Consider the following 21,127-nt stretch of genomic DNA (forward strand, 5'->3'; position numbering starts at 1 on the left):
TTAAATAATTAATTTTGACAAAATAATTAAAAAAATTGATGAAAAATAATTTTAATAAAAATTCTGTGTCAAAGGGTTAAGAAAAGCTGGAGCTAAATTGCAATGCAATGTGAAAAGGTATTCATATATTCAATATCGCTGGTGTGTCAAAGACATTTCAACTGTAGATAGCTGTCTAGACTGTGAAACTCAATAACCTTTAATGTTTTCAAAATAATGCAACCGTTTCAAACTTGTGAAAGGCAGATATCCAGGAACACTTTCCATATCTTCAATTGGAATCTCAACACGGATTCATTCACAAGACAGGATCTCGATTCACAAGAGTTGGATATGAGCCTAAATTATGTCGGTGCAGGCAATTCTCCAGAATTTATTTTTACTAATCGTAAAGGAAGCGGTTAGATTGAAGAGAAAGCAGAAACAATATGTTCTTCCTTTTTTTAAATTAAAGAAGGAGAGATTCTGAAGATGATAATGAACTTAGAAGTATACAGATGATTACCGTTCAAATATACAAGTTTTTTTCTGAAATTTTTTTTCGTATTATGTATTTAAACTTCATTAAGCATATTTTTGATACTTTTTCATAACATTTTATTAATTCAGGCCAAAATAAGTGAGCAATATTATTTTTAACGTTTTAATAATTGTTCTGGTTATGAATTAAAGCATCGGACATCGGTATCCTTTTTGGGATTTAAAGGTAAAATCGAGGATCAAGCATGGCTCACTTCCTAATAATACTTTTTTAAATTCAAACTTATTTATAGTTATTCAGATCTAAGAGGAACCATAATTCATCACCAAAATTTCTTTAATTTAAAAAATCACTTAATGATAACTTTTTGAAAAAATTTACAGTGAATAATTTTCGAAAATTTTACAACATAATATGCTTCTATAATGTCTGATAAAATTTTGCAAATGTTGTAAAATTTGGTGATTTTTAACCTGATACCTTAGAACATGTCATGTAAAGCAATTTATTTGGTTAAATTTACTTTTCAGTTTTTTATTTTTTACTAAACACGTGGTAATAAGAACTATAATTTTGTAAACAAAAATTTTCAGAAATATTTTTTTATATGAGCGAAAAGAATACATAAAGAATGGTTTAAAAACTGCATATTTTCTTAAGACCAGAGTTATATTTTTATTTTACAAGAATTGTAATTATCATATTCTGAAAAAAATCAAACTTGTGTTAGAGAGCCGCGATGACTCAATGGATAGACCGTTCGCCTTCCAATCAGGTAAACCGGGTTCGAATCACGGCTACGGCTGGTCGATACGAATTCCGCATCCGGCTTGCACTGACCACAGTACTGACGTGATATATCCTCATTGGTAGACGGATCATGGATTAGATTGCAGTCAGGCTAACAGTCGGAGGTTCTCGTGGTCTCCCCCCCATGTAAAGCAAATGCGGGTTAGTTCCATCAAAATGCTCTCCGTGAAGGCAAATTTCTCCCAATACTTGATCCAAGAGTTCCCTTGTCTTCTGTATTGGCTTCAAGATTACAAGGACGCGGAGTTGAGCATTTCTTGGGGGTTAATGGCGAACACTTTGATCTATTTCCCATTGGCTTCATAAATGCCAGAATTGCTACTCACTTATCGTTACTCAGTGAGCACCTATGGCTAAGCCACAGCTGTGGAGTAGCGTCGTCCACGTCATACAACCACAAACCCATTTATAGGGCTGGTTACATTCACACACAATCACACAGAAGAAAGGACATAGAACGAATCATCCATGCCCTGAGCGGGATTCGAACCTGCAACCATCGGCTCCGCAGTCAGGCATGCTAACCACTCGCCCACCTGGTCGGCCGGAGTTGAGCATTAGTAGTCATAAACTAAAAAACTGGGTCAACTGTTCAACGACGGTTATAAGATAAAAAAATTAAACTTGTGTTAGAGTCACATTTAAGGTTAAAAAAAAACGTTTATAATTTCGATTGCTGTTTATAAAATTTAAACATCTTAGTTTACTTTATATTGTAATAAACAGAACACTTTTTTAGAAAATAAAGCAAATAATAGTTTGTTATTTCAAGAGCAAAGATTCCTTCACAGACAATGGTAGAAACAAAAATTCCTCTTTGAGGACGAACTTGAAGCGTTGGTTGTCACCTACTTAGTCATGTAGCAGAGATAACGCTTTTGTATGACATTAGCTTCTGTAGTTACAGATATACGATGTCATAGGTCAGCTTAAACGCCTCGCACTTTCACTTAGCCACGTTAACTTTTGTTGAATGGAATTTTTTTTTTCACGATTTGTGTTATTCCATCTGAGTCCTCACTTATCACTTCCCAAGAAATGTCTGGAGATTTCTTTTTATTTGAACGGAAAGAGGACTTTGACCTTATAATGGTCCGGTTTTTTTAAAGATTGATAAAACTGTCTACTTCAGTTAACGGTGAAAAATAGTCTTTATTTAAGAAGAAATAATGCGTAGGATGCAATCGAAGGGATTTGGGAGGATAAACTGTAAAAAATTTCGGATCGAGCTACGTTATAAAGTATCGTCACTTTTTGTGCATCATCCGTAAAATCCATTTATCGTGAAGTCAGTTTTTACCGTAAAAAAGCTATACCGTAATTTTTGAGAAATATTTATTTAATTAGAGTGATTCAGTGATTTTATGGTAATTACAGTAAAAATTACTGTATATCAGTTTTTGTTCTGCAACATATTCCGGTAAAAATAGATTTTATTAAAAATTTTGGATCAAACTACAGTATAAAGTACCGTCACTTTTAGTGCATAATCCGCAAAATCCTTTTATCGTGAAGTCAATTTTTACCACAAAAAATCTATACCGTAATTTTTGAGTAATATTTATTTAATTAGAGTGATTCAGTGATTTTACGATAATGACAGTAAAAATTACTGTATATCAGTTTTTTGTTCTGCAACATATTCCGGTAAAAATAGATTTCTTAAAAAATTTCGGATCAAACTACAGTATAAAGTATCGTCACTTTTTGCGCATCATCCGTAAAATCCTTTTATCGTGAAGTCAGTTTTTACCGTAAAAAAGCTATACAGTAATTTTTGAGTAATATTTATTTAATTAGAGTGATTTAGTGATTTTACGGTAATTACAGCAAAAATTACTGCATATCAGTTTTTTGTTTTGCAACATATTCGGGTAAAAATAGATTTCATGGTAAAAAGTACCGGAATTTTTTATCATAATTTGATCCGGATTTTTTTTTTACATTGCAGACTACTTCTTATAAAATTTTAATTTCTTTTAAACTAAACTGTAAAAAAAGATTAATTTGAAAAAAGAGACTAGGGGAAGAGCTTAAAGAAAAGGAAAATAATCAACGATGTTTAATAACATTTATGGAAAAATGAGTTCTAAAATTGTTTTACCGATTTGCTACCCCAGATAATTTGTTCAAAAATTTTCTTGCCAAACATTGATTTCTTTTTGAATAACTTATGGGAAAACCAATTTCCTGTGCAAGAAAGGAAATATATTGCAACTTGAACTGAGTTCGTAGTCGTGAATTGAAGTGATTAAGGAACGTTTACAATACTTTGCCCACTTCCATCTGTAAGCCTTATGTCATACTATGAGGAGCATGAGGAGTTATTTAATAATTTAAATAAAAAAAAGTAAGATGAAACTTTGAAAATTGTTTGTAAGACATTGTTACAATTGAAATATTTATAATTTATAGAATTGCCAAAGTAAATTCTACATCTCAGATAACAAGTTTTTAAACATGGAACTTTCAGTCTTTTTAATGTTAATTCAAATAATTTTTCCCAAACCTTTTTAAATTTTATTCACCTAAAATTTAAAAATCTTTACAACATTTTATATATTTAATTGCTCCTTTTAAAAATTATGTATATACGAAGAAAAAATTTGGTAAAATTATTGTATTGTATGGTATTGACATTTCTGGTTAGAAAAAGCAAACATAATTCTGATAATAAGACCCAAAATATAAGCTTTTATTAACAGAATTATGTTTTAATCCCTCATGTCCTAATTTTTTCGTTCATATGGAAACGGTTTGCCTGAAATTCGGGTTATTATAATTACTCCACATTTAGTAAAAAATACAAAACTCGGAAGTAAATTTAACAAAATAAATTCTTTTTATGCCTTGTTCTAAGAAATCACGATAAAATTGCCAAATTTTACTATGTTTTATTATTAAATTTACCACTATCTTTTTCAAAGCACGTCGGTAAAAATTACAGATCTCAACGTGCTCTCGATAGAGCTAAAAACTCGGTAAATTTAAATACCTTATTTTAGTTTTGATTACAATTTTTCCTCGGTGTAAAAATAATTTCATAACGTAATTCAAATAAAAACGTATACGGCGCAAAGAATTGCTTCTTTTTCTAGCATAATTTCTTATTTATCATATTGAAGGCTTATAATAATAATGAGATATTGAAACACTTTTTTTTCTTCAAAAAACATGAGAGAAAATGCAATGGGTTTTAAATGTTTATTTTTTTTTTAGAGAAGGAGAATTCATATTTTGTTTTAGAGACATTTTTTGTTACACCCTTAAAAACGAGTTTAATTTTCAAATTAAAGACAATAAACATTGTTTATTGTCAAAAACAATAAACAAGCCAATTATTGATATTTTGTCAATCAATCAAAAATTCACTTCAACACTAAACATACCAACACTTTTCAATACAATACAATACAACATACAAAAACGGGTCTTTTGACCCGACATGGTATGTTTAGTGTTAAAGAATGGAGTTAGTCCTATATAAAATAATTATGTAAATTATATTATAAATATAGTAATAAAAAATATGCTAGTTTAACACATTTAAATCATAAAAAATATAATTTCTTGTATTAATTATTTATTAGAAAAATCTTATTTTACTAAGTTAAAATTTAGTTATAGTAAAATGGGTAAGAGAAAATATATGTGCTATGGGATTGATGGGAATATATTTGATTACCGGTAATTTCGAAATAAATTTTAAGTCAAAATTTACTCAAATAATAAAAATATCGCAAACAAACATAATTTTTTTCCCTACGAAGAAAAATATTTTTAATCATTATTCATTTATTTTTGTATTTGCTTTTCAACAAATTAATATAAACTAATGAAATTTTACTTCGCCTTTTTCATATTTGTATTAAGTAAATTATATATCAGATAAACAAACATTTAAAAAATGTTTATTTTTATTAGAATATAATCTGAAATTCAATCCTGAAATTTGCAACATTACCTTTTTAAATATTTATTTTTTTAAATATGTTTACTCGTTTTATACAATGTTTAATATTTAATAGATCGTAATGAATCTTACGAGTAAGATTATTTACTCAAACAAAAATGAACCTATTTATATTTTTTTATTCTCCTGAAAATAATATTATAATGAAGAGAAAATTTCTTTTAAATTCAGGATTTAAATTTTGTTTGGTTAAAAATCTAATAAAATGCATAAATATATCATGTTCACTTATGTTTGATAGTTTTATGGATAGAAATATTAATTTTCTTTTATTAATGTTGCTTGGGCTTTTTTAACATTTAAAATAATTTAAAAAGTACTTTTTATTCAGATAAGTATTTTTTATTCAGATATTCACTGACCACTGCCCGGTATACATTTGCCTGGCACTCCGAACACTGATATTTCTCCTAATCTATATTCAGTAGATATTAAAATATCGAACAAATATAACAGTATCAACGAATAAATTAATATCAACCACCTACTCCATATTTGCCCTATGTTTATCTTTGTAAGAATCAACGCTTTGTCTAAATGATCATGAAACTTAAATTTCTTTCAATTTCTTAGTCATTATTAAAGGTACGACAAATAGTTTTTTTTTTAAATTTTATATAAAAAGCAGAATTAGAAAGAAGTGGTATCATAAATTATATAAACATACAATTTACCATAAACTATATATATAGGGGAGAGTCGGGTAGCCCCGTTCACTTAAGGAGTATTGCTTATATTTCTGTATAATATTGAGTAATAATCAATATTTTTGTATGTTTCTATTGTTTTATCATCTAATTAAATAATGCAAAAAGAATAAACCAAAAAAAGAATAGTTTAACTTAAAAAAATAGAAATTTAAAAAAACATGTTTTTCAGCTCTTTTCAAAATGTGTCGGGTAGCCCCGCCCAGTTACAAAAATTATGTTTTTTGACTGTTTTTTCAGGTGTAAATGAAAATGACCAATGTATTGACAATAGATAAACCTCATTTATCATTTTTATCACAAAATTATTTTATTTATTACATATTTATATACTTTTAGTGAATTCTATCATTTAATAACAATCATTTAATAACAACAATATTTGTTGTTAAAAATGCATATAACATTCAAATTTGAAGCAATAAAATAATAATCTTTGCAACCGTACATTTATCGACGAAATAAAATTGGGCGGTGATACCCGACATTCATGTGAGCGGGGCTACCCGAAATCCAATTTTTTTGTAAATTTGTAATTACTCGAACAATTTTTTACATACAAACTTCTTTCTTTGTGCAAATTAAACTTAAGACTACATACTTTAATGCTGTATGTATAGAAAAAAATATTTTTTTAGTATTAAAATGAAGTTTAATCGAAACATTCAACCAATTTTTCTTAATTTCATGACTACTGTATTCAACATATTTTCAAAACTATTGTTTACCATGTTACCAGCTGCATAAATACTTGAAACTTTGAAAATAATCTTTTTTTAATATAACAATTAATGTCCGATGGCCCATTGACTTGAAAAAATATTCTATACATATGAAATTGACAGTGGGCGGGGGTACCCGCTGGGCGGGGCTACCCGACTCTCCCCTACAGGTATATCATCCAAAGTAACTAACAAGGTAGACGCGCTTCAGTATTGCAGTAAGAACGTGTCGTAAGATATTCATGTATTTGTGTGTTTTCATATTTTGTAATCTGGCAATTTTATTATGAAAATATTTCAAATCAATCTTGAAAGATTCTGATACGCGTAAGTTCATTTTAATTCGCTCCTCACTATATAGATTTCCTTCCATGTACTGCTCTGTAATTTCTTTACATTTTATTTTCTGTTTTTGCTTGATATGTCCTATTTTGTATAGATTTTTTACTTTATGTGTTCTATTTTCATTTCAATTTTTTTGTGTGCTTCTCACTCTATTGTATTGATATATTTGGCTATATTGATACAATATTGAAAAGTACTCCTTTTCGCAGATATAGTCGTGTCAGCTGATGAAGAAATTACATCTTTTCTTTATTTTGTTTTCCAGATTTTTACTAATTTTTCATTTATTTTTCAGACAATTAAGAAAATTTTTCTTTAAATACTTTTGAAAAATATTTTTAATAATTTTCTTCGCTTGTAATTGTTTTTTTATTTTTCTCTCCATATTTTCTCATGCCATCAAGAAATTATAAACTGTGCTAAAATATAATTTAGTCTTATTCATAGCGAAATATTAAAATGCACTTTATAAAATTTGTTTGGCTAAGAATAAAGTACTTCTAAAATGTTTATGAAATTTCTTTAAAATTTATAATGAAATCATCATAGTCTTATGCTTCGCACTCACTTCGATCTTTTCGACATTTAACAATAAACAAAAAAGAAAAACGAAAAACTATCCATAATAATTTTTTAACGCCAGTCTGTTGAGGTATTATTAATTACTTTGAAAATATCGTTTATTTATTTTTTAAATATTTGTATTAAAAATAAATAATATATTTTAATTAAAACCGTAGAAACTCAAATTATTGTGAATATTAAAAATCACTGGGAAACTGGTCTTTTAACCAACCTTTTCGTCGTCAGATTTACAAGCCTCTTGAATGGTAAGTAATTGAGAACTACTCTTGTTTTAGTTATAACTGTTTTACGTTTCTTCGAGTTTTAAATTAGTTTCGATTCTTTGACATCGGCTGAAAAATGTGACTGCTGTGTTTGATAGAAATTAATACCCATGCTGTGATTTTAATGGAAGAACTTTTCTGATCCTTTGGACTTCGGAGTTGAGTTGTTCCATGAACATTTTTCATCGCACCCTTACTTTAAATGGAATATAAAAGTGTTTCAATTCCAAGTTTCTGTGTAAGTAAATTGAATTTTACCTGACTCAAACTTCTCGGAGTTATTTTCGACTCGTCTTTCCAGGTGTTTATTACGTACTTGAAATTGCAGTTTGTATTTCGCAACTTGCAAACTCCTTCTAAGCCGATACAGAATAATTAACGTAGTACAAATGAAAAGAAGCAAAGGAAGGCTAGATCAAAACTGGAAGTTGTTAATCCGCTTTTCCCGGAGCAAAAGACGAAAGATGTAATAAACAAAATCAATTTTCAGCTGGCAAAATCCTGAAAATTTGTTGCCAATGGTGTTCCATTGAGATTCAACTACATTCTCCGCTTCTGTCTATCTAAAACGGCATTGGTTATGCATCTAACAGGGTGAAGAACGGCCGTCGCGCCATCAAACACGCCAAAGTCGACAGAAAAGCCGATTTTGTGCCGAGAAAAGCTTGGCTGGACTGTCATGGTTTGGGGTGGGCTGGGTAGGGAAAATATCGGCTTTTAGTGTTTTCTTGCTTCGTGAAATAATCCGCTTAACGGCTCTGCTGTCTGGTAAATTTTCTAGGGCGGTAAATAATATTCTTTGGCCGTATAGGTATTATAAATTCATTTTAAATTGCTGGTGTAGAAAATATTTGAATGGCAGAAGATTGTAACGTGTAGTTTCATGAAACACATCAAACTTTCCTATGGTGATTTGAATTACTTATGCATCGCTTTATCAATGCATATAACAAACAATTTATTCCGAAAAATGGAAACTTTTTGAACATGCTGACGTATACACAGAATGTTCTCTGTAGACAACCCGTAATATAAATTTTCATAATTATCTTTAAAAATGCAGTAATAAAAGTACGCATATTAATATTTAAGCTTCCCCACCCCCCCAACACAATTTTTTTTTAAAAATCTGTCAAATTTCTCCTGATGAATTTTAGACTAAAAACAATTACAAATTCTATTTCATTACCGAATGAGACAAAAAGTAGGTGAAAGGCACCTTTAACTTTCACTAAGTAGTCCAAGTAGCGAACCTAGCGTCTGCTCGAATCAGATGGAAACGACTTGTTGCTAAGGTTCTGGCCTGTCTTGGGATGTCATGTCTGAAGGATGAGGACTCAAAGAAGTTATCATAATTTTAATCTCGCCTTTCGCACTTTCTCTTTAGTGCATTTAGATAGAATTTTTCTTTCTTTCTTTAAATATTAGTTTCTGAACCTAATGAGCATACTTTTTTCTGAAAATATTTACGGTGAAACCCGTTAAGTTGAAGATTATTATGTATTGATCATCTGCCTACGTTGATTTTAATGTAGAAAGACCAAACTGCCCAAAACTGATTCCAATGTTATATGCTGAATTCCTGTCGAAGTAAACCATCTAATTATTGTCTTACGAGTTGCCACCTTGCACAGGCTTCGCAATAACAAAGACAGACTTTATGGAGCACCTTGTATATGTATCACACAGTTTCTCTAGTGTTTAGTTATGAAAAAAAATTTTCAACTTTTTTTTGCTAAAAGTTTTATTGATTGAAATCATATTTGTTAAAACGCTTAAAACTACAGTGGCCCACCCATATAAAAATTTCTGTCAATTTAACTACCAAAAAAATTATGTCTAAAGATAAATAATAATCAGATGTATGAATTTGACAATAAAGTCGAAAGGCAATTTTATTTGTTTGATGTTAAAAACCATAAAATAATTGCTGAAAAGTAAGATCAAGTATAGAAAATTATCATAGAATGAGTTGAAAAAAACAAAACAACAACAACAATTATCTTACTGTAAGCAAAACTTCAATGAAAAACTAGAATTTGAATTCACAGGTTTAATTTGATTATGATTAGGGTAAAAAACTAATTAAAACTGTTTTACGATAACCAGCTTTAAATCTTCAATGATACAGAAAAACTCTGCAAGAAACGGGAATTTTTAGCAGCTAGCGGAAAAATAATAAAAACAAAAGGGGGGTTAGAACGTTCTGTAAAGCGGTTCTACGTTCGATTTTAGAAACATAAACATTTTTCGTAACAGTAATTTCAGAAACAATGCTACTAAAAGTGCGCATCCAAAATAATTTTTTTATATGACGCTGATGTAATAACCGATGGAAACAATTTTACATCTCGACTAAATAATTATTTATATATTTACTCTAAATAACTTGATTCGAATGCATACTTTTAATTTCGATAATACTTTTAAGCATTAACTTGTTTCTTTTTCTTAAATCTATGTACCTCAATCTTCAGAGACTTTCTCATAATAAAGAGAAACGTTTTTAACTATCAACCGAAAATATAATTTAAAATTCAAAAAATTTCCGTAATTATTCCTTACTATAATGAAAATGAGATAGATTTCAAAACCAAGAAAGAGCTCTCATACAAAAGAAGTAAAACGCTTCTAACTTACCCTCTTTCTGGAAACATAAGAACAAGGCGGCATCTTATGTAAAGGGCACCGGCGTAAATTTAATTAAAATCGAAGGCCTCGTCTTTATAAATCACCTGAATTAGTGATAAGGCACAATAAGGAGATCTCTCGTATTTCAGTCAGGGGTGGGTAAGGGGGCATTCGAGGGGTTTGGCGGGAAAGAGATATACCTGACACCCAGCTGTCTTCTGAAATATTATAGAGACTAATTAGCCATTAAAGGAATAATGAAGAGAAGGTAGCCAGGAACATGATTGGGTCGAATGAAGGGGGGTTTGAGAATAGGATTTCGAAAATTGAGGGGGTGGAAAGCAGGTTGTACCTTCCGGGCATTACACAGCCCATAACAAGGTGCTCCCCTGTCCTAGTTTACGCTCACCTAGGCTCTTGTTATTTCTTGCCCTAAGCGTTGAAGTGGATGATGGGAATTCATTGATGAAGGCGACGTGTTGCGACATTCCGCCTTCACGGGCGGATATCTTTTTGCATTTATGATATGTAAATGAAAGGAAAAGGGAAGTCTGGGACCTGTCTGATAGAAAAGGGGGAAGGTGTTAGAATATATCAATATGGGAATTAATGATTAAATGAGAAAATGAAAGCAGTCTATATTTCATTCAGAATAATGAGTTATACGAATGATTAGATAATCTGAGTGGTACGTACATGTAGTAGGGGATCAAATATTGGGATTTCAGTAATGATCTGTTTTAACTTAAATATGGTTATTAGTTTAATATTGATTGAAATTATATATTTATATTGAAAGCGTATGAATTGTATTCTGCAATGTTATTTGAAATAGTAGATGAAACATTTAATTCACGCATGTACTGAATAATTTTTCCAATTTGAATAATTGTAATCTTGAGATTAATTTCCGTAATAATATATATCTAAATATATATATATATTATTTGTTGTATTTTTGTAAACAATTTTTTTGAGTGCTCCTCACACTATTGTATTAATATATATTTTTTTGGCTATATTGATACAATATCAGAAAGCACTCTTTTTTGCTGATATAATCGTGTGGGCTGATGAAAAGATTATATATNATTTTTGTAAGCAATTTTTTTGAGTGCTCCTCACACTATTGTATTAATATATATTTTTTTGGCTATGTTGATACAATATCAGAAAGCACTCTTTTTTTCTGATATAATCGTGTGGGCTGATAAAAAGATTATATCTTTTATTTTCCAGATTTTTTAAAAAATTTTATCCTTTTTTTCCCCAGTTGTTTGTTATTTTTTTTTGTTATTATTTTTCTGTTCCCCCCTTTTTTCATATGTCTGTAATTTTCCTTTGTTTTATCTTCATTTTGAACTTGCGTTAATAATTCCATAAAGTTTTTATTATATTTCTGATTCTATTGTGCGATATTGTTCAAAATCAAGCGTAGTAGAAACTGAAATCCGCTGAAACATTATTATCTATTCTATTCCTTTTTTTATATGTGTTAGAATAAACACTCATCATTGTATGGATCTGTGCTAAGGAAAGTTCTAGACTATGTTCGAGTTATTTTAAACTCAATTCCAAACAACGGAGCCCATAATACAGGGTCACATATTATTTTCTAATTTTTTAAATCACCATTGGGGCTTGAAACAGCGTTTTGTTTACAACTAAGGGTATTGTTTCAGTTCTTAGATAACCTTGTTCCAGTTTGGACACACGGGTACACAGTTTCGTGGAAATGAAAAACGTTTGTGGTCTAAAATTTTAGTACTTAAAACTCACTTTGTTGTATTATCTGGGCTTATAAAAATTTGCAAAAACTTAGAATAAGGCAGTTATTTTGATAACTTTCTTCTAGGTGGAATAATGTCGCCAAATTGGCGATTTTTAAAAAAAGTTTATATACTTCTAAAATATTTATTTATTCTTTCTAAAGCCCAGATAATTCTTCACGGTACAATGATATATATAGTTTAAAATCGTAACTTTGCTTCAAGTGTAAGGTGCTTAAACTGAGGCTTTTTATTTTCCTTAGAGACAGAGCTTCAAAAAACCATGTTAGCTCCCTACTTGGGAAACACCAAAATTCAGCTCCATCAAATTTACATCATCAAAACTAAGAAATTTTAAAACACCAATTAACAAAAGCATTGGTTATTGGAAATTCTTTTAATTCGAAGTCTTTTTTTTAAATGTTTTATCTGAAATTTTGTTTTACAATCTTTGAATTCTTGAAACAATTTTTGCCTCAACACTTTAATCTACCTGCTGCCTATTACTAGAGATGTAACTGCTCTTAAATCAACGTGTTCAAATTTGAGCTTACAGTCATATAACCCCCCAAATGTGATCGATTTGAATCGAGATTGCCTGCATTGGAAATTATCGTTATATTCTCCACTTAAAATTATTCATCGTCTAAGCTGGGAAATAAATCATGCAATAGCAAGCTAAGAAATACTAGCATAGTAATATAGCATAGAAACGTTTTCGTTAATTACGTGTATATAATAATAGTAAAAAAATAGGTTTCTTAAAAAAAATTACGAGGTATAAAATATAAAATTTACAATGACATAAATAAAAAAAGATTTTATGTTAAAAGTTTTTAAAAAAGGTTATGCAGCTTTAAAATAGAAACAACAATTAGAAATAAATTACTAAACAATTATTTCTCACATCGCTGTCTACCATTTTATTATTTTCTTAATAATCTTAAGAAGCTATCAGTCCTGTAACAAAATGATAAAAATTTTAATAAATAACCAAAATTTACTCCGACTCCTTATTTTTTACTCTATATCAAATGAATGGAAATTAAAAATTTTATGACACTCAAAACTCTTTTAAGATGTTGTATTCTAAACTATGTTACATACATAAACACTATTATCAAAAACATATTATAATTAGTTACAATTTATTTACAACTAATGTTTTCATTGTATAAATAAAAGAGAATTAATTAAATTCATAAATTTAAACTCAGCCACGTTGGATGAGCCTTGATCATAGACATCTTATTCATAAAGTAATTTCATTTAATTAATTAGTGAGTTGCCTAGTTCTTCCAAGAAAAGGTTTTATATTCTGATAAATTCCTGACTTTCGTATTTCTTTTTCAATTATACAATAAATGAATATTTTTTCTCTATTATTTATATACTGTCTTAACATAAGTAGAAAAAAAATCAAAAGCAAAGTGTTTTGTAAGCCGAAAAGTGAAAATTAATAAAGTAAAATAAAACATTGTTTCGAATTATTTTTTTTTCTCTCTCTCTTCAATAAATGAATATAAAAATAGCAGAAAAAAAAAAAAAGTTCTGTGAAATTCAATTTTTTTCATTGAAACGAGCTTTAGTTTTTTTTTATCTTGTTAATTAATGCATTAAACTAACACTTCGCTTTGGCAAAAAGGTGATAACATCAAGTTCGCAGAAAAATGCATGAAATAATTACTATCATCTTAAAATTAAAAGCTGGATGGATTAATTCAGCTTTTGATGTTTAAGGTAAAAGCGGTTTAAGTAATTTGACCATGAAAAGATACTAACAGACACTATTTAATATTCCTATAAGCTCAACATTTATGGGCTACATATAGAAACATTTATGTTATGAACTGATGTAATTTTAATAATAATTTTTTTTGTTATTAATTGAAAAAAATACTTTCGTGTAAAAGGGTGGACATTTCCTTTAATGAGGGCTCAAAAATCTTTTCCTGGGATATTTTAAAACGTTTTTGGATCTAACTCTCTTATAACATGACGCACGACATATATTTGAAATTTTATTACTCCTATGAAATCAAAAACATTTCTGCAATGAATAGAAATACCATATTTATGAAATAAGCTAATATTATTGGAGTAATAAACACCTTATAAATAGTAACAATTATTTGTTACTACTTGAAAAAATAGTTACTTGTTTATTGATAGGCCGATATTTTTGTGTTCGAGGATTTAAAACCTTTTTTGGGAAGTTTTGAAACGTTTTTCTAAATTTCATATAGAGTGACAGTTATTAAGGAAGCTAAAAAAAGACACTGTTAAAAATTTCGAATTAAATTACGTTAAAAAGTATCGGTACACAGGCTGTCGGTATTTTTTTTACCGTAAAATTCATTTTCACCAGAACATGCCGGGGAATTAAAAATCTAATATACTGTAATTTTAAAACACTTAACCAGTGTAATCAAATAAATGCTACTGCAAAAATTACAGTATATTATTTTACAGTAAACATGGATTTTTTAAATGATGCTCAAAAACTGCCTGTACTTTATAATAAGTACTATTAGTATTCGCTGTTTTGGAGACATTGATCCTCCTAATTGCTGACTACAAAAAAGTGATTATTAGAAAAGTTAGATATATTAGGCTCGAGATTTTTCTTCGGAAGAAAATAGAAGGACTAACTATTTCTCTTAGTTTGACGAAATTTGTTTTCTCGAAGAAGTGACAATTCGTCAAACCGTGGTGACTCAGGGTATAGAGCGTCAGCCTTCCAATGAGGTAGTGAACTTTGTTCGAAACCTAGCGATGATTGGTTGATTCGAATTCCACATCCACCTTACACTGGCCACAGTGCTGAAGTAAATATCCTCAGTGATAGACGGGTCATGGGTTAGAGTCCTCTTGCCGTCAATGAAACTATGTGAGGTTTTCGTGGTTTTCCTCTCCATCTGATGCAAATGCGGGTTAGTTTCATCAAAAAGTCCTTCATAAGGGATATATTCTCTTAATACATGATAGAGGAGTTCCTTTGTCATTTGGATTGGGTTCAAAGTTACAAGGCTAAGGAATTGAACATTGGTAGTCGTAAACCTAAAATTGGGTCTGCTGTTCAACGACTGTTATAAAATAGGATTTTCATTTCGTACATTAACAAAATATTTGCTCGGAGCATATATCAGGGAACGGTTTCTTCAAAAACGAAGAAAGTTTCGTGAAATTTGAGCATCCATTTCTTTTCAATGAAGGGAAAACAGTTCTGATATGCATATTATGTTTAGAAACTGTATGCAGAAAAACTACAATGAATAGAAATAGCTAAATGGAAACATAAAGTTTAAATAAGTTTTTTATGCCTGTTTTACACTCAAATATTAATTCATTCTGGCCCTTGCGAATGAAATTTAATTAACTGTTTAATAATAGTAAAAACACATCGAATATTTTTTTTTGTTGTAAAAATTTTAATTTTAATTAAAGTGCAATAATATTTTTTTACGTGACAGTCATAAAAAAACGAGAAAAGAGTTTTTTGCCGACACAATATATAAATAAAAAAAATCCCAATTCCAAAAATCTTTAAATTTACTTGACAGTAATAACATTGTGACAAAAAATTTAGTTTTAGCTCGAAAATTGATTTGTTACTTGGAAACTTACTTAGTGTTCAAGCGTTTATACTCATGGGAACTATTTTGTAAGTTTTAAGATGTTAATATTAAAACTGAAAAATATGCAATTAAAATCATGAAAAATTTGGTATGAAATCTAAAATAATGATGAAAAAATTGAAAATGAACTGACATTTAAGATTTCAAAAAATGCTACACGAATTGTAATTGGTTTTGACAAATTTCCTGACATTTAACATTTTAATTGAAAGTTTTCTGTGAGACCACTAATTAATTTCTAGTTATCTCTACAACAATGTTGATACCTAATATTTTTTAGAACAAATCATAAGTTTTTCACTTCATATTGCTAATAAACTAATTTTTATATTAAAAAGAAACGTTTCAAAATTTGAAATATATGAAAATTTAATTTTGAAAAGCAGATTTTATGATAAACAGCTATCGTGCAAGCAGAAAAATTACAAAAATAATGGTTCAATTTCCGTATATTTTGGTTTTATAAATCCGAATTATGGTTTTAATTTACTAAAAATGTAATTATCATACAGTAAGTTAATTTCAGTATAATTTTTTTCCCGTCGGGTACTTGTTTGTAGTACCAAAACGTATGCCTGTAAATTTTTATTTATACTTTTACGTCATTTTAATTTATTCCAAAAAATCTTTTTTAAGATTCTGTCTGAAAGATAATTTTTTTATCTGTAGATGCATTGGATTTTTGTTTGTTATAAAGTCATATAAATGTTGTTAGGCTTGATTAAAATTCATATATCTAACTTTGCTAAACTTAAGTAAGTTAGTATAGTTTAGTTAACCTTAGGCTTAATTACTTTTCGAATTAATATTTGGTATTTTAAATTAAAATGATTTTTTTAAATTTAAGAGAATAAAGATTTTTAGCATTAGGATAGCTACACAGACATATTATTAAATTACATTGCGTCAAGACTACCTTAATTTTAAATGCAATTTCGAGAGCGTCATAAAATGAAATTAAATCAGACATACACCATTTTTACTCAAAGCGAAATTTCAAAAAATGAATGATTTTTTATGAGGCATCGCCGCAGACGGTGCAAACAAAGAAAATGACCAAAAAAAAAAGAGAAAAATACGAAAAACATTCTTTAAGATTTTAATTTTCTCTTTTTTTACTACCATTTTTCATTTCTTCTTTTTATCTCAAACAAAATAAGCTCAGAATGACAATTGTATCGCCCTTTTTATGAACAAATACTGACTCGAAATGCGAAATAACAAATGACCTATGAGCTCAGCGTATATATCACCAAACTTTTACTTGATAATTTCATTGCTTTTTTTATTTTTTTTTATTTTTAACATTCGTTATTCTTATTCAAAGAACATTGGCACTGAACAGAAAAAGTGTTTTTCTTTTAAGAAATAGGGTAGTTTGTTTGGATAATTTAATATGCCACCTATTATATGAATTTTTTCTTCTTTTTTCCCCCGATCCTCTTTCTTCGCGTTACGTGTCTTATGATTCGAAGATTTAAATTGCCTGATATAATCATAAGAGAGTAACATTAGTTTTATTTAAAAAAAAAAGAACAACGCATATTTCTTTTGAATCTCAAAGTAGTGTCTAATTAATCCTTGAGGAGAAATAAGTAATTTTTTGCGTCAATAAATCATGCGCATTCGTTTGAAATCGCACACAGGCGTTTTGTTACTGACATAAAAACAGACAAAAAAATGACTGTAACTTGAGATTTGAAAGAAATTGATCAAAACACATTGTAAATTATGCTTTTAGAATAAAGCATGGCTTTGAAAAAGAAAGATTTTGTGCTTTATCAAAAATGCAAAAAGCATTTTTAACCCCAAGAGTTAGAAAAAAAATTATATTATTTTTTATCACCGTTTATTCTTCAGGATGCACATGTTTGCAATTAATATCAGTGCAAAAATAGTTTGATTGAAAATAATTTTTTATTGATAAAATGTAGTTTATGTACTAACTAATACCTATAAATAATATGTTTATGATTAATTTTATTTCTTTTACAAATAACTTAATTTTCAAACATAGAGCAGTTAATGCTTTTATGTCTATTCTTAAATTTGAGTAAATATTTCAAGGAATTCTTACGTCATATGTATGATAATTTTAATAAAAACTAAGTAACTAAGTAACTAAGAAACCTGATAGAAGTTTGATAGTTTTGTGATTTTTTGATATTATTTACATAATATTTAAGCTTAATATTTCAGAAAAAAATATTATTTTTGAAGTGCATATTTTGTTTTTGCATGAGGACAATATGAAAAATAAAATATCGCATTGAAAAAATATCAGGACAAAATATTTTCTATTTGTATAAAATCTATGTGTTATTATTTTGTTGTTTCGACATTGTTAGATTGAATTATTTATGCACATTAATTATGTACTGTGCGCCTGATAATTTGTAAAATTTAAAAAAAAAGTGTAGCAAGGAAGTACTTTTTTTGAAAATCTAAAATATTTCACATAATTATTAAGAGTATTTTTGAAAACGTATTTTACACTCCACTAATTTTACATATTTTTGCATATTCTATTTCATAGATTTCCAAATAATAGTAAAAGAACAATGAGGAAATAAAGAAATATTTTAATGAAATATAAATTTTTTTCGATTATAACTATTTAACTATGTTTTGGTTTATCATATTGAATATGTTTTAATTCAAGCGCTCGTAACATAAGTTCAAAGGAAGTTACGAGAAATCTATTACAGTGAACATACTCAATATTACGTGAAATAACTAACAAATATTTCACTTTAAAGACCAATATTAAGCAAGACTTCAATTTATTATTCCATTGGTACATTTAATGGCTAGCATACAACATTTATTTAGTTAAAATTCAAAAGCCTGTCTTGAATATTATAAAAGTGAAGCGCAAAAGAAAAGGATTGCACCTCGTAGTAGTGCCATAGGCTCACAAATTGAGCGACCAAGCAAAATAGCAACACCCAATCAAAATCGAAAGAGACACCAAAGCAATGAGGAAAAAAGTGATATGAACTATTTATTCCATAGTTTATTACTTCATTAACAAGTACCTTCCTTTTTGAAAATATGTAACTATTTAACTATGCTTTGGTTCCTCAGATATCTTAATTCAAGCCCTCGTACCATGAATTCGAAGGATATTAATAGCAATTTATTACAGAAAAATATTAAGTGAAATTAATAACAAATATTTCACTTTCAAGACTAACATTAAATGCGATTTAAGTTAATTATACCAGCATTTCATTTAAAATTGCAAATGCATGTAACATTTATGTAGTTAAAATTCAAAAGTATGTCTTTAAAAATTTCATGAGCAAAAAAAATTCATGCAAACTTACTTCTTGATCTATGTTGGTATGGATCGTCGTATGATCGACGTCTTTCTTCGAATGTTTCATAAGCGTTTTGTTCTTCTGCTCGAGTTCTTTGATCTATCGATGATGTCCCTGAATAGGATCTATCATCTGGATCCCTAGGGCCAGCTCGTAATCGAGTGTTGTGGGATTGTGGACGGAACTGGTCCATATTTTATTTACTCCTTTTTAAATTTGACAGTCTGAAAAAAAAACAAAATTTGTTAATACTTAAACTTAAACTTGTAATTCAGAGTTATGTTTGCAAATTTGTAATTCCAAAATTAAAATATAATCAGTGTTGACACGTAAATAGTGTTTTGTACAACAATATTTATTTATATGACACTCCCATGTAAGCTTGTAATTAGGAGTTACACTTGTAAATTTGCAATTAGAAATTTGAAACTTAAAAATAAAATCAATGTTAATACGTAAATAGCGTTTTGTGCAACAATATTTATTTATGTAACACTTCCATGTAAACTTGTAATTAGGAGTCGCACTTGTAAATTTGTAATTAGAAATTACAAACTTAAAAATAAAACCAATGTTTATGCTTAAATAGTGTTTTATACAACAATATTTATTTACATAATACTTCCACGTAAACTTGTAATTAGGAGTTACACTTGTAAATTTGCAATTAGATATTACAAACTTAAATATAAAGCCAACGTTTATGCGTAAATAGTGTTTTGTACAACAATATTTAGTTATATATCACTTCCATGTGCACTTGTAATTAGGAGTTACACTTTTAAATTTGTAATTAGAAGTTACAAACTTAAAAATAAAACCAATGTTTATGCATAAATAGTGTTTTGTACAACAATATTTATTTATATAATACTTCCATGTACACTTGTAATTAGGAGTTACACTTGTAAATTTGTAATTAGAAATTACAAACTTAATAATAAAACAAATGTTGATACGCAAATAGTGTTTTGAACAAAAAATATTTATTTGTAAGATCACGTGTGAGATGCAAGATGATAATTGATAGACTTATAGATGTCAGAAAAACAAAGAAAATTATTATTCCGTTTTTCCTAAAGCAGTAATTGTACAGAGGAAGTATTTTAATGATTCCTTCAATGCTATTGAGAGTTTCAAATTTTTTCTTTTAAAATAAACAAATAAATTTATTTGTTTGCCTTTAAGTACTATAAGAAAGCATACAATTGTAGACTTGAATGCTTACAAGCTATTGTTTACTCATGACATCTAAAAACACTGTATTTTTCAAAATAAACTTGTTTTACTCTTTAATATGTTATGTTTTTCCTTCTTAAAATAAAAAAAAAGCTCAGAAGATTTTTTTTTTTTGCATGAAGGAGAAAGAAAACTCTTAAAACGATATGTAAACATTAAGAATCGTACGAGTTTGAAGGATATTTCTTTTAAGCATTATTTACTCTTAAAAACGGAAAGAAACTAGATTCATATTGAAGCAAATAAGAGAACGGGTGAAAAAAAGTTTTACCAAAACAAAGCGCAAAAATAAAAGCCGAAGCAAAATGACTTATTTGAAGCAGTTGTTTTTAAAACGCATCTTCCCCTAAAAATGACAAAAAAAAAAGTTTTCACAGCAAAGTGTCATTCCCTTAAAAGCATCAAGCTCTTAACTGATTATATAACATAGTCACATAACTCACAAAACGCAATTCAACCCTCTATTGCTCTAAGCAGAATAACTGAATATTCCAAAAGTAGGCAGCAAAACAATTTATCAAAGAAATAGCTTTTCTTCCAGTTATTTACTCCAAGGAGATTTAATATTATCCTCAATTTATACCAATCCCTAACATGAGGATAAAAATTCCCTTTCGGCTGGAGACATGTTATACCGAAGG

General features: G+C 28.5%; 1 protein-coding gene across 2 annotated transcripts in view; it reads right to left on the reverse strand.

Annotated features, from left to right (window-relative positions):
• Positions 1-21,127, reverse strand: part of LOC107447687 (teneurin-m) — a 391,268-nt gene that overhangs the window by 150,326 nt on the left and 219,815 nt on the right. For both annotated transcript variants that reach the window (XM_071178689.1, XM_043040120.2), the window contains exon 4: positions 19,254-19,471. In XM_071178689.1, coding sequence (XP_071034790.1) covers positions 19,254-19,440 — 187 coding nt within the window. In that variant the 5' untranslated portion in view covers positions 19,441-19,471. The remainder of the gene's footprint in view (positions 1-19,253; positions 19,472-21,127) is intronic.

Source organism: Parasteatoda tepidariorum, chromosome 3, assembly GCF_043381705.1.
Source record: "Parasteatoda tepidariorum isolate YZ-2023 chromosome 3, CAS_Ptep_4.0, whole genome shotgun sequence".
Classification (NCBI taxonomy): domain Eukaryota; kingdom Metazoa; phylum Arthropoda; class Arachnida; order Araneae; family Theridiidae; genus Parasteatoda; species Parasteatoda tepidariorum.